The sequence below is a fragment of the Carcharodon carcharias genome, chromosome 13 (genome assembly GCF_017639515.1).
Source record: "Carcharodon carcharias isolate sCarCar2 chromosome 13, sCarCar2.pri, whole genome shotgun sequence".
Taxonomy (NCBI): Eukaryota; Metazoa; Chordata; class Chondrichthyes; order Lamniformes; family Lamnidae; genus Carcharodon; species Carcharodon carcharias.
This window is the reverse complement of record NC_054479.1, coordinates 86,064,902-86,080,306: the sequence shown is the minus strand read 5'-3', so window position 1 is coordinate 86,080,306 and position 15,405 is coordinate 86,064,902. Positions and strand designations below refer to the sequence as shown.

The following is a 15,405-nucleotide window of genomic DNA, read 5'->3' as shown; positions in this document are numbered from 1 at the left end:
AATAGTGTAAGAATGGTAAAAGGAGGAGGAGGGACAATTAGGGACCTAAAAGGGAATTTACACATGGACGAAGGGGTCATGGCTGAGGTATTAAATGAATACTTTGCATCTGTCCTTACCAAGGAGCTAGATGCTATCCAGGCCATCATGACAAACGAGGAAACTCTGTTATTAGAAGGGCTCAAAACTGATAAGGAGGAAGTGTTGAATAGATTGTCAGTACCTAAAGTTGACAAGGCACCGGGACCGGACAAGATGCATCCAAGGATACTGAAGGAAGTGAGAGTAGAAATTGCAGGGGCACCGGCCATAATCTTTCAGTCTTCCCTAGACTTTGGGGAGGTGCCAGAGGACTGGAGAATTGCAAACATTATGTCCTTTTTAAAAAAGATTGTAAGCATAAGCCCAGCAATTACAGACTGGTTGGTTTAACTTAGGTGGTGGGCAAGATTCTAGGAACAATTATTCAGGATAGAATTAGTAGTCACATGGAAAAATATCAGTTGATAAGGAAGAGCCAGCATGGATTTTTAAAGGGGAAATTGTGCTTTACTAACTTGCTGGAGTTTTTTGAAGAGGTAACGGAAAAGGTCAATGAGAGTAATGCTGTTGATGTGGTGTACGTAGACTTTCAAAAGACATTTGATACAGTGCCACGCAACACACTTGTGAGAAAAGTTATTGCTCATGCAATAAAAAGGACGTGGATACAAAATTAGCTGAAAAATAGGAAGGAGAGTAATGGTTAATGAATATTTTTCAGGCTAGAAGGAGGTTTGTGGTGAAGTTCCCCAGGGGTTGGTATTGGGACCCTTGCTTTTCCTGGTATATATTAATGGTCTAGGTCTTGGTGTGCAGGGGACAATTTCAAGGTTTGCAGATGGTACGACGCTTGGGAGTGTTGTAAACTGTGAAGAGGACAATGTGGAACTTCGGGAGGACACGGACAAAATGGTGGAGTAGACAGATAGGTGGCAGATGAAGTTCAATGCGGAGAAGTGTGAGGAGATGCATTTTGGTAGGAAGAACATGGACAGACAATATAAAAGGGGCGAAATTTTGAAGAAGGTGCAGGAGCAGAAACACCTAGGTGTATATGTACATAGATCATTGAAGGTGGCAGATCAGGTGGAGAGAGCAGTTAAAGCAGCATATAGTATCCTGGACTTTATTAAAAGGGGCATAGAGTACAAGAGCAGGGAGATTATGCTGAATTTATATAAGACACTCGTTAGACCTCAGCTGGAGTAGTGTGTATAGTTCTGGGTACCACATTGTAGGAAGGATGTGACACACAGGAGAGTGTAGAAGATGTTTACAAGAATGGTTCCAGGGATGAGAAACTTCAATTACATAGATTGGAGCAGTTGGGACTGTTCTCCTTGGAGAGAAGGCGGCTAAGAGGAGATTTGGTAGAGACGTTCAAAGTCATGAGCTGATGGGTAGAATAGATGGGGAGAAGCTTTTCCCACTCGTAAAAGGATCAAGAAGGAGAGAGCACAGATTTAAAGTGATTTGCAAAAGAAACAAATGTGACTTGAGAAAAATCTTATTCACACAAGTGGTTTGGGTCTGGAATGCACTGCCTGGCAGTGTGGTGGAGGCAGGTTCAATTGCGATATTCAAGAGGGCATTAGGTGATTATTTGAACAGAAACAATGTGCAAGAGTACGGCGAAAAGGCAGGGCAATGGCACTAAGTCCTAATGCTCATTTGGAGAGCTGGTGCAGACACGATGGGCCAAATGGCCTCTTTCTGTGCTGTTAAAATTCTGTGATTCTGGTAATGGATAAAGTAAAGAAACAAATGTCATGTCCAAATGAGGCCTGATTGGTTACATTAAAAAAAAAACCATCTGATTGCAGCACGAAGAGAGAAAGAGAGAAACAAGATGAAGACCACAGTAAAACAAAGTAAAAGAGAAAAAAAAACTTAGAATAGAACAGAGACAGAGGTTATAATCTAACATTGTTGCAGTCCAAGGCCTCAAACACTCTTTTCCAAGTAAACCAGTGATTTACTTGTACTTCTTTCAATTTAGTCTACCATATTCACTGCTCATGATGTGGTTTCCTCTACACTGGGGAGACCAAATGCAGTTGGGTAACTGCTTTGCCGAACAGCCCCATTCAGTCCATAAGCATGACCCTGAGCTTTCGGTTGCTTGTCATTTTAACTCTCCACCTTGCTGCCACTGACCTTTCTGTCCACGGCCTGCTACACACTCTGACCTTTCTGTCCACGGCCTGCTACACACTCTGACTTTTCTGTCCACGGCCTGCTACACACTCTGACCTTTCTGTCCACGGCCTGCTACACACTCTGACTTTTCTGTCCATGGCCTGCTATAGTGTTCCAATGAAGCTCAACACAAGGTCAAGGAACTGCAGCTCACCTTTCAACTCAGCATTCTACAGGCCTCTGGACGTAACATCGAGTTCAACGCCTTTAGATCATAACCTCTGCCGCCATCTTATTCTGGTTTTTTTTGTTGTTTTACTGGGTCAGTCTTCATTTTGTTTCCCTCTTTATCCCTTCATGTTCCAATCGGATGGTTTATAAGTAGCCAATCACACCTCATTTGGTCACGACTTTTCCTTCTTTCCTATATCCTTTACCACTCTCTCTGCCTGCTGCATCATGTAATCTCTTGATATTTAATCCCTCCTGCCCTCCACCCTATCACAGACCTTCTCCTTCATTTTCCTGGCCCCTCCCCCTTCCTCGGAGTTAAAAACTCTTCCATTTTTATCTTTCTTCAGTTGCAATGAAAGGTCATCAGCCTAAAATGTTGACAGATGCTGCCTGATCTGCTGAGATTTTCTAGCTTTTTTTGTCCTTATTTCAGATTGACAGAATCTGCAGTATTTTGCCTTTGTGTTAAACTGAAGGAGGTGTGTGTTACTGATTCTAACAAGAACAAATGTACAGAACTCAGCTTTGTACACAGCTTTAGAGCAGGGTGTCTTGCAGAGTGTGAGAGTACAATATTTCATTACAGCTTCTTCATATGTTCCAGCCACAATCTTCACATCCATGACTCATCACTGCTCTCTAGAAGAGATGTAGAGCCACCCCAAACTTGAGAATCAGAGCAAACACTTAGCGACATGAGGTATTTCATGAGAGATCACATACACTGTGCCTCTTGCAAGTCTATGCAACTTACACATAACTGCTACTCCCAACAAATTTTTTACAGAGACGTTAGGTTTTCTATCAAATTTTAAAGAAGTGCCATTATTAAAGCCACTATGAGCCAGGTAGGGTCTTTCAGAAGTGATGAAACTAAAAACTTCAAATCGATTTGCTGCATAGGGTTTGACAGTCAGGAATGGATTTGGTTTTGAGAGGGATAGTGTGAAGGTTTACCTCAAGTTTAAGTTTCTCCATGGGGCAGCAATCAGAAGAAAAACAGAAAATGAAGAATGACAGCATGGTAGATGGAGAAAAATTCAACAACTTGACAAACAACAAAATTACACAATGAAAGCATCAACACTGGAGCCTGTTATTTAATTCATTTGAATAATGAGAACTGGACGGAAGTAAATAAGGGAACATGTTAGACAGGAGGATGAATGACAGCACGCCATCATACTGACACTGATTCAACAGATTCACTCAATATATGTGACACAATTATAACCTAACCCACCTGCCCAGAAACTGGTGAGATCAGGTGCAACACTGATTTACAATCCTGTGGAAGTCAACAGCGTTCCAGCCCATCCCATGGGATGGAGCCTCCAACTGGTAAGTTAGATTTAAATTGCCCCATGTGTACATACACACACCCACACACACACAAAACACATACACAGTGTGCTGATTAAACATCTAATATGAGGTAATGGAGAAGCAAAATAATGCTCATATGAGATGTTGAGTTTCATGAAATTCATTCAATTACACAACCAGTTATGAAGATTTGGCATGCACTGTCAGAAAGGGTAGCACAAGCACATCCAACAGGATCTTCGAAGGACAACTGGATATATACTTGAAAAGGAAATAAAATGTAGGACCATGGGCAATGAAAAGAACAAGGGATAAGATTAATTGGATACCTCTTTCAAAGAGCCAGCATAGGCATGATGGGTTGAATGGCCACCTCCGGAGCTGTAAGATCTTATGAGACTGTTCAGGTACCAATATTTTCATGGGCAAATAACTAAGCAAGTTACAGATCTCCGAGTTTAAAGCTACAGCTTTAACTACAGTTGATTATTCAGCATTTAACATCACCAGTTGAATCAGGGGTTGCTGTCAGACAGGCATGGACGCGATCTTACCTCCGCCGTGTTACGTTGCACCTTCAGCTGCGCATTTTCATCTGTCAGTTTATCTGATCGTCTCTCCTGCTCAAGACTCATCTGATCCATCAGTGTCTGAACCTGCACCAATTCCTTCTTCAGTACCGCCACGTCCTCCAGTCCAGGCCGCTGAAACTAAGACGCAAACACAACCTCAATTAGGTTTCTGACCAATAGTGCTAAGAAAGAGACATGTTGAAGCTTTTGTCTTACAATCTTCAGGACACTTGGCAAGAATGCCAAAATAAAAGGGCAATCAACAATTTGTATTGTATGTGAAGAGAGTGCTGATTGGTTAGCAAGTGGACTCCAGTAGAGGCGTTACCATGGAGAATGTACCAGTGATGGTGACTGACAGTTAACTGCCAAGCATACTTTGAAGTTTAAACCAGGCAGCTTGACCCTGATTGGTCAAGGCATTGCCCTGAGGAATGAGTCAGCGAATTGCAGTCACTTATTTTGTTTAGCTGAAACAGGCGCAATGTATGTACATGTTCGTGTTCTATTTGCAAAGAACAGGGCCCTGCGTATTACTATATGCAGCTTCCAGCACACACAAATGCGCCACACTGTGAACCCAACTGACAATCTTAAATTGGTTGTCAGTGTACTGTTTAGTACACTGAGGATTATTTAACGAGTGTTGTCTAATCACGGAATCACATCTAATGTTAGACACTGCTTTTTAAGTTTTGCAACTCGGAGCTGCTTCTTGAACCGCTGTAGTCCATGTGGTGCAGGTACACCCACAGTGCTGTTAGGGAAGGAGTTCCAGATTTTTGACACAGCGACAGTGAAGGAACAGCGATATATTTCCAAGATGGTGTGTGACATGGAGGGGAACTTCCAGTTGGTGGTGTTCCCATCTATCTGCTGCCCTTGTCCTAGATGGTAGTGGTCGTGGGTTTGGAACGCACTGTCTAAGGAGCCTTGGTGAATCCCTGCAGTGCTTCTCTGAAATGGAGCAGTCAAATGAACTCCCCTTCCTTGACATGCTAGTTGAGGAATGTGCCAGGGGTTCTCTACCATCGTATATCACAAACTTACCTTCATTGGTCAATTTACGCATTGGAATTCATACAGTTCGATGTGCTGTAAGGTTGGTATTATCGGTAACCTTGTAAATAGGCCCTATCCATTGCTCACCAGGCAAGCTTGATGCTGAAATAGGGCACATCAAAGGCATTCTGCAGGATAATGGCTACCATGATCAGATCATTTCACGCTGCATGTCACGCAAACTCATGAACAGGCCTAAGGCCATCACTTTCAGCCCTGAAAAGTGCCCAGTCTACCTCAGATTACCCTGGAAGGGAAAGGTATCTCAAAAATTTGAGCAACAGGTGAAGCTAGGTGCTTCACGCTGCTACTATGCAGTAGCAACACAAGTGGTATTCACCATTAACAGGATGCTGCTGTCAAACCAAAAAACATTCTGCCTATCACACAAATGAATAATGTGCTATACAAATTTCAGTGCCAGTGAGATGCTAGGTATGTTGGCCGTATGTCCCAAAGACTGGCGGATCATATCAAACAGCATGTCCCAGCCGCTGTTCGCAATGGGCAAGGTACAGACCATACCCAGCCAGTCTGTGCTTGCAAAACTCAAAACAGTGTCCAACATTAGATATGATTCCGTGATTGGACAACGTTTGCTGAATAATCCTCAGTGTGCTAAAAATTACGCTGACAACCAATTTAAGATTGTCAGTTGGGCTCGCAGTGTGGCACACTTGTGTGCACTGGAAGCTACTTATATTAATACATAGAGCCCTGTTCTTTGCAGACAGAAAAAACATGTACATACATTGTGCCTGTTTCAGCTAAACAAAATAAGTGACAGCCATTCGCTGATTCATTCATCAGGATGTGCCTTGGCCAATCAGCATCAAGCTGCCTCGTTTAAATTTCAAACAATGTTTGGCAGTTAACTGTTAATCACCAGCACTGGTGCAATCTCCATGGCAACGCCTCTACTAATCAGAGTCCGCTTGCCAATCAATCAGCACTCTCCTCACATACAGTACAAATTGTTGATTTTCCCTTATATTGGTATTCTTGCTAAGTGTCCTGAGGAGTGCAAGATGGAAAGCTTCAACATCTCTTTTTCCCAGTAAAACTCAAGTTCTGTACTACCAAATGACTATTTCTGACCAATGTTGCTTCCATTTTATCACCAATAATATCAAACTCTGAGGTTCACATTTACTAACAAGGTAAAGAAAGGATTCAGTGGGTCAAAATACCTATTCATTCATGCCTTTTACCCTGGGATTTCGCCATTTTATGATTCAGCCTGGAGATTCCACATAACTTAATTTAATTCTTAACTTCTCTGTTCCAGACAAATTATTTTAAAGACAATTCATGGGATGTAAACTGCGTCTCCTGGTTCTAGATTCCCCCACGAGGGGAGGGCTAGCAGACACCCTTCACTGAAGGGAAATCAATGAACCACTTGGGTTTTTATAACAGAACAGCTGCTTTCATTTTCAGCTTTTCTGGCACCAGCCCACAATATATGAAATCAATTCCACAAGGCGTTACTGGAACTCATAACTATTAGTTTGCCAGTGCAGTACCAGAACCACTAGGTTAAATTTGCCTGGAATCTGAAATAACAGAAGAGAAGCAGATTCAATCGGAATTTTCAACAGGGAAATTGGACATATCATTGAAAATGAACAATTTATAGAACTATAAAAAATGAAGAGGGGAGTGGGACTGACTGAAAAGTTTGTGTAAAGAGCCTCACAATGGACAGAGCGACCTCTTACTATCTGGCAAAACTCATGTATACAGCAATAGTCCCAACACATCCCGCGAGGGGATACCACTGGGTACAGCCCTCCATATTGGAAAGCACATATTCACCGAAACTGTTTGCCGTCCTTTGAACAATTATTACTACTTCTCTTGCCTTAACGATTTGGGTCTTACTCTGACAAAGTTACAAGCTGGAAAGAACAATTGTGCTTGGCACAAAAGATAAGATGGGACTTTAATTAATGGAGGTGGTGTGTTATTCTCATCGGAGGTCAGAGGAGATAATGATACAAGAAGATCAATAGGTGAAAGAAGAAGGCTGAATGCTTGAAAATGAAGAAGTGAATACCGTTAGTTAGACTTTGGGGGTAGCAAGAAACTGCCTCAGAACAAAATAATTATAAAGAGTCACTTGGTAGGACAGAACTTGAATTTTGCTGAAGAGAGAGATTTGTTGCTGAGGCTTGTCTGCCTGCACTCATCAGGACAAACGCAAGAATACCAAATTTCAAACGATCACAATCATTTATTTTACAGGAGAAAAATAATTATAATGTGGGGGAAGGATAAATCTCTAAGACTTTGCTTGGTAGCTTGAATACTCTCCTGAATTTCTGAGATGAAACTATATATCCAAACAAGTTAAAACTCACGTACCAATTCATTTTGGAGTTCTTCAGTCATGGTCCTTTCCCTTCCCAGCTCTTCCACTAAGGTTTTCAGTCTCATCTCTGCAAGGTCCTTGTGGCTTTTTTCATCGTCAAATTTTGCCTTAATATCTGCCGAGGAATGAAGAATATTTACCTACGTAGGATGTTCGTTTGTTTTCTAAAGGGTAGATTGTTTGGAATTGATTTGCCTCATTAGTCTTAGATGTCAGCAGTGGCTCACGTCAGCACTCTTGCCTCTGAGCCAGAGGTTGGGGTCTAAAATCCCATTTCAGAGACTCAAGCATATAAACTAGGCCGACACTCCCAATGCAGTTCTGAGGGAGTGCTGGATGATCAGAGTTGCCAACTTTCAGTAAAGACATTAAACCAAGGTCCGTCTGCTCTCTCGGGTGGACGTAAAAGATTCCAGCGTGCTGGTGACAAGTAACATTCGCACTACACAAGTGCCAGGCAATGACCATGTCCAAGAGAGAATCTAACCACTTCCCCTTGACATTCAATGGCAAAACCATCACTGAATCTTCTATTATCAACATTCTGGGGGGTTACCATTGACCAGAAACTGAACTGGACTAGCCATATAAATACTGTGGCTACAAGAACAAGTCAAAGTCTAGGAAACCTGCAGCAACTAACTCACCTCCTGACTCCCCAAAGCCTGTCCACCATCTACAAGGCACAAGTCAGGAGTATGATGGAATACTCCCCACTTGCCTGGATGAGTGCAGCTCCAACAACACTCAAGAAACTTGACACCATCCAAGACAAAGCAGCCTGCTGGGTTGGCACCATATCCACAAACATTCACTCCCTCCACCACCGACGCACAGTGGATGGCCTATGAGATGCACTGCAGGAACTCACCAAGCCTCCTTACACAGCACATTCCAAACTCATGACCACTACCCTCAAGAAGGACAAGGGTAGCAGCTAGATGGAAACACCATCACCTGCAAGTTCCCCTCGAAGCTACACACCATCCTGACTTGGAAATATATCACCCTTCCTTCACTGTCACTGCGTCAAAACCCTGGAACTCCCTTCCTAACAGCTCTGTGGATGTACCTTCACTACATGGACTGCAATGGCTCACCACCACCTTCTCAAAGGCAAAAACAGATGGGCAATAAAAGCTGGCCTAGCCAGCGACACCCACATCCCATGAAACAATGAAGAAAAATGTTTGAGAGAAGGTGGAGAGTTCTCCCCTGGCCAATATTTATCGCTCAGCCAACATCACAAAGGGAGATTTTTTTTTATTCAAACATGGGATGTGGCGTCACTGGCTAGGCCAGCATTTATTGCCCATCCCTAATTTCTCTTGAGAAGGTAGTGGTGAGCTGCCTCCTTGAACAACTGCAGTCCATGTGGTGTAGGTACACCCACAGTACTGTTAGGAAGGAAGTTCCAGGATTTTGACCCAACGACAGTAAAGGAGCAGCAATATATTTCCAAGTCAGGATGGTGAGTGGCTTGGAGGGGAACTTCCAGGTGGTTGTGTTCCCATCTATCTGTTGCCCTTGTCCTTCTAGATGGTAGCAGTTGTGGGTTTGGAAGGTGCTGACTAAGGAACCTTGGCAAGTTCCTGCAGTGCACCTTGTAGATGGTACACACTGCTGCCAATGTGTGTCAATAGTGGAGGGAGTGAATGTTTGTGGATATGGTGCCAATCAAGTGAGCTGCTTTGTCCTGGATGGTGTTAAGCTTCTCAAGTGTTGTTGGAGCTGCACTCATCCAGGCAAGTGGGGAGTATTCCATCACACTCCTGACTTGTGCCTTATAGATGGTGGGCTTTAGCAAGTCAGGTGGTGAGTTACTCACCATAGGATTCCTAGCTTCTGACCTGCTCTTGTAGCCACAGTAATTATATGGCTAGTCAAGTTCAGTTTCTGGTCAATTGTAACCCCCTGGATATTGATAGTGGGGGATTCAGTGATGGTAAAGCCATCGAATGTCAAGGGGTGATGGTTAGACCCTCTCTTGTTGGAGATGGTCGTTGCCCCAGCACTTGTGTTATTTGCCACTTGTCGGCCCTGGATATTGTCCAAGTCTTGCTGCATTTGGACATGGACTGCTTCAGTGTCTGAGGAGTCGCGATTGGTGCTGAACATTGTGCAAAAATCGCAAACATCCCTACTTCTGACCTTATGATGGAAGGAAGGTCATTGATGAAGCAGCTGAAGATGGTTGGGCCGAGGACACTCCTGCAATGATGTCCTGGAGCCAAGATGGAAGATGGTTGATGTCCAACAACCACAACCATCTTCCTTTGTGCTAAGTATAACTCCAACCTGCAGAGAGCTTTCCCTCCGATTCCCATTGATTCCAGTTTTGCTAGGGCTCCTTGATGCCACACTCAGTCAAATGCAGCCTTGATGTCAAGGGCAGTCACTCTCACTTCACCTTGGGAGTTCAGCTCTTTTGTCCATGTTTGAACCAAGGCTGTCAAGAGGTCAGGAGCTGGCCTTGGTGGAACCTCGTTACCATCACATTGCTATCTGTGGGAGCTTGCTGTGCACAAATTAGCTGCTGCTATTCCTACATTGGCGCAGTGACCATATCTCAAAATGGCTTAATTGGACGTACAGCACTTAGGAATGTTCTGAGTTGGGAAAAGAACTGGAAACAGTGTGAATCAGGTCAACAAGGGAGCAGTGTGGAGCTGGTCGGCAAGGGAGCAGTGTGAAGCAGACTGGGAGCAGCATGAAGCAGACCGGGAGCAGCGTGAAGCTGGTCAACAGGGGAGCAGTGTGAAGCAGGCTCGGAGCAGTGAAAACAAGGGGATATAGACAAACTGGTGGAATGGGCGGACAGGTGTCAGATGAAATTTAATATAGGAAAATGTGAAGTGATTCACTTCAGTAGGGTGAACAAAACAAAGCAAAACAAAGTGTAAAATTCTAAAGGTGGTGTGCAGGAGCAGGGAGTATATATGCACAAATCGTGGAAGGTGGCAGGACAAGTTGAGATAGATGTTAATAAATCATACAGCATCCTGGGTTTTATAAATATGGGCATAGAGTATAAAAACAAGTAGGTTACAATGAGCCGTAAAAAACACTGGTTTGCCCTCAACTGGAGTATTGCATCCACTTCTGGGCTGCACACTTTAGGAACAATGTGAAAACATTACAGAAGGTGCAGAAAAGATTTACAAGAATGATTCCAGGTTTGAGGGACTTCAGTTATGCAAATAGTTTAGAGAAGCTGGGGTTGTTCTCCTTGGGGAAGAGAAGATTGAGAGGAGATTTGATAGGGGTGTTCAAAATCATGAGGGATCTGGACAGAAAGAGAGAAACTGATCCTGTTGGCAGAAAGATTGAGAACCAGAGGACACTGATTTAAGGTGATTGGAAAAAGAAGCAATGATGAAAAAAGGATAAATGTTTTGTTTAGACACAGTGATTGATTAGGATCTAGATTGCACTTGCAGCCTTCAAAAGAAAATTGGGCAATGATCTGAAGAAAAAAACTGTGCACAGTTCCAGATAAAGGTGGGGGGTTGAATTTAGATGAGTTCCTTTTGAAGAGAGGCACGAGGAGCCAAATGGTCTCCCCCCCCATGCTGTAACCATTCTACGAAATGCAAATCTTCCTTACATTTAACTCAGTCCTTCAGCAAGTGAACTCACACTCACCTACTAATTCAGTTGCTAATGTGGCAGCTTTCTGTTCCAACAACTCATTCATCTGCTTAATCTTCATATTTTCTACCTGTGCATCTTCCAATTGGCTCTGGAGATCTGTTAGCTCTGTAGAAAGAACAATGAACAGCAGTGTAGTAAGTTACCTCAGTGTTTCAAGTTACTGCTGACAAAACTGGAAGAAATAGGATTGAAGTAATAGGTAGCCAGTACTATTGGTACACATTTTGCATCTTGAATTTGGCAGAGGGGATGGCACGGTTCTAAAGAGTATGCAGGGACAGAGGGAAGTGGGGGTGCATGTGTATAGATCTTGGTAGGTGGCATGACATATTAGGAAAGTGGTTTGAAAGCAGATGGGTCATGGAGGCACCAAGTACAAAAGTAAGGAACTTATGCTGAACGTTTGTAAAGCTCTGGTTACACCACAACTAGAGTATTACATCCAATTCTGATCACCACCTTTTAGAACAGGTATGAGGCTCTTGAGAAGGAGCAGAGATTTACGAGAATGGTTCCAGGGTTGGGGGATTTTAGCTACAGGGTTAAACTGGGGAAGCTGGGGTTGTTCTCCTTGGATCCAACAGAGGGCTGTAGTGAGAAGTGACGAGATGCATTCTGGGAGAAGTTAGTGCAGTCACCGCAACTCAGAAGGGGATCAAGGAGAAGAACCTTGCACTCAAAAGGAGGAAGAGCATCCAACAGAGGGCGGTAGTGAGAAGTGACTGAGACGCATTTTGGGAGAAGTCAGTGCAGTCACCACAACTCAGTAGGGGATCGAGGAGGACCCACTGTCAAAGAACGGAATAACCCCAAACATTACATCGCTGTAGTGTTTCCATCCCTCCATCATCCTCAAACCAAAAAAGAAAGAGGGAGAGGCAGTACCTTCAGGAGTACACCAGACCTGCAAGAGACACTCTTCTGAAAGTGGATTTTAAAAAAGCAGCTGATTGGTGAGTAAATCCTGCTGAGTTTTTTTTCAGTCTATTAAAGTAATTCATTGCTTAATACTGAGGTAGGAGCTAAAACAAAAAAGTATAGAGTAGTACTGTACAAATATAATTAGTCAAGAAACAAGGTTCCTAGCTAACATAAATAAGGCCCCAAGCTAGCGTGTTTTTAAGGGAGTAACTAGCTTAATCGAGAGGGACGTCATGGCAGGAGAACTCAGACCCGTGATATGCTCCTCCTGTAGGGTGTGGGAAATGAGGGATGATGGTGACCATGTGTGCAGAAGGTGTGTCCAAATGCAGCTTTTAGCTAACTAGATTTCGGAGCTGGGGCTGTGGGTGGACTCATTGTGGAGCATCCGTGATGCTGAGCAAGTCATGGATAGCACATTTAACGAGGCGGTCACACCGCAGGTGAAGATTACACAGGCAGAAAGGTGACCATCAGCAACAGTAAAAGACTCAGGAAGGTAGTGTAGGAGTCCCCTGTGGTCATCTAACAGATATACCGCTTTGGATACTGTTGGGGGGAGGGTCTCTCAGGGGAAAGCAGCAACAGCCAAGTTCATGGCACTGTGGGTGGCTCTGCTGCTCAGAGGGGCGGTAGGAAAAGAAGTGGCAGGGCTATAGTGATAGGGGATTCAATATTTAAGGGCACAGGCAGACACTTCTGTGGCTGCAAACATGAATCAAGGATGGTATGTTGCCTCCCTGGTGCCAGGGTCTAGGATGTCACATAACGGCTGCAGGACATTCTGGGGAAGGAATGTAAACAGCCAGTGGTCATGGTACACGTTAGTACTGACATAGGTAAACGAAGGGATGAGGATCTGCAAGCTCAGTACAGGAAGTTAGGAGATAAATTAAAATGCAGGACCTCAAATGTAGTCATCTCAGGATTACTCCCAGTTCCACATACCAGCGAGAGCAGGAATAAGAGGATAGACCAAATGAACACGTGGCTGGAGAGATGGCGTAGCTGGGAGGGATTCAGGTTCTTGAGGCACTGGGACCAGTTCTGGGGAAGGTGGGACCTGTACAAACCGGACGGGCTGCACCTAGGCAGAGCTGGGACCAGTGTCCTTGCGGGGGCTTTTGCTAGATCTGTTGGGGAATATTTAAACTAGTGTGGCAGGGGAATGGGATCCCAGGAGTAGGATCAGATAGGTCAGATTCAGATCAGAAAAATGGAGGTAGAACATTAGTTAGGGACACTGGGAGTTACAGGAGAAGCAAAGTTTACAAAGTGCCCAGCAAGGGAAATTGACAGGGTTAAACTATTTATACTTCAATGCAAGGAGTATTACAAACAAGGTAGATGAGTTAAGGGCACAGGTAGACACATGGAAGCAGGATGTCATTGCTATAACGGAGACCTGGCTAAAGGAGGGACAAAACTGGCAGCTTAATATCCATGGCTATAGAGCCTTCAGACATGATAGAGTAGGAGATAAAAAAGGAGGGGGGGTAGCACTAATGGTTAAAGAATCAATTCCAGTTGCGAGAAGGATTGATATACTAAATGGGTCAACAAACGATGCTTTATGGATTGAGCTTAGAAATAAAAAAGGGGTAGTCACACTACTGGGAGTATAGTACAGACCCCCAAATAATGAAAGGGAGATAGAAGAAGAAGTAGGTAGGCAAATTTCTGCTTGTAAAAGCAAGAGGGCAATAACAGTAGGAGACTTCAACTATCCTAATATCAACTGGGACTCAAACAGTATAAGGGGCACTGAGGGAGAAAAATTCATGCAGTGTGTCCAGGAACATTTTTTCAACCAATTAGTGACAAACCCAACGAGAGGAGAGGCAATTCTAGACCTAGTCTTGGGGCACGAAGAAGGGCAAGTGGGTGAAGTGACAGTTGGCGACCATATCGGGGACAGTGATCACAATTCAGTTAGATTTAGCATTACCATGAAAAAGGACAGAGATAAGGCAAGAGTAAAAGTCTTGAATTGGGGGAAGGCAAATTTTGCAGAAATGAGAAGGGACTTTGCTGAGGTGGACTGGACAGCACTGCTGGAGGATACAACAATGGAAAACCAGTGGGAAGCACTAAAAAGCGAGATCCTAATTGTACAAAGTAGACATGTCCCCTATAAAAATAAGAGCGGTACTGCCAAATCTAGACCCCCCTGGTTGTCTAGAGGAATACAGGGGAAGATCAAACAGAAAAAGAAAGCATACGATAGGCACAAAGAACTAAGCACTGCAGATAACGTAGATGAATATAGGAAGTGCAGGGACGAAGTAAAAAAGGAAATAAGGAAATCAAAGAGAGGGCATGAAAAAAGATTAGCAAGTAAAGTTAAAGATAACCCAAAGATGTTTTACCAATACATTAATGCTAAAAGGTTAGCTAAGGAAAAAGTGGGATCTATCAGAGATGAAGATGGAAACTTGTGTGTAGATGCAGAGGCTGTGGGAAGGGTTTTGAATGAATATTTTGTCGCCGTGTTTACAAAGGAAAGGGAGGATGTAGATATAGTAGTCCAGGAGGAACACTGCAAGATATTGGATGGGATAGTCATAAAGAGAGAGGAAGTACTCGAAGGGTTGAAATCCTTGAAAGCTGATAACCCACCAGGGCCAGATGGATTGTTTCCAAGGCTGCTGAAGGAAGTCAGGGAGGAGATAGTAGATGCTCTGAGGATGATTTTCCAATCTTCACTAGATACAGGGGAGGTACCAGAGGACTGGAGAAATGCAAACGTAGTTCCATTGTTTAAACAGGGATCAAAGGAAACGCCAAACAATTATAGGCCAATTAGTCTTACATCAGTGGTGAGCAAATTAGTAGAATCAATCCTGAGAGATAGGATTAACTGTCATGTGGAAAGGGATGGACTAGTCAGGGATGGTCAGTATGGATATGTTAAAGTAAGGTCTTGCCTCACAAATTTGATTGAATTCTTTGAGAAAGTGACAAGAAGGGTTGATGAAGGTAGTGCAGTGGATGTTGTGTACATGGATTTTACCAAGGCATTTGACAAGGTCCCACATGGCAGATTGGTCAGGAAAGTAAAAGCCCATGGGATTCAAGGTA

The 15,405-nt window shown here is 43.6% G+C and overlaps 1 protein-coding gene across 3 annotated transcripts in view; it reads right to left on the bottom strand.

Moving 5' to 3' along the window:
• eea1 (early endosome antigen 1) overlaps window positions 1-15,405 on the bottom strand; it is a 137,472-nt gene that overhangs the window by 78,509 nt on the left and 43,558 nt on the right. For all 3 annotated transcript variants that reach the window (XM_041202848.1, XM_041202850.1, XM_041202849.1), the window contains 3 exons: window positions 11,395-11,508; window positions 7,743-7,864; window positions 4,296-4,451 (listed from right to left, as the gene is read on the bottom strand). In XM_041202848.1, coding sequence (XP_041058782.1) covers window positions 4,296-4,451; window positions 7,743-7,864; window positions 11,395-11,508 — 392 coding nt within the window. The remainder of the gene's footprint in view (window positions 1-4,295; window positions 4,452-7,742; window positions 7,865-11,394; window positions 11,509-15,405) is intronic.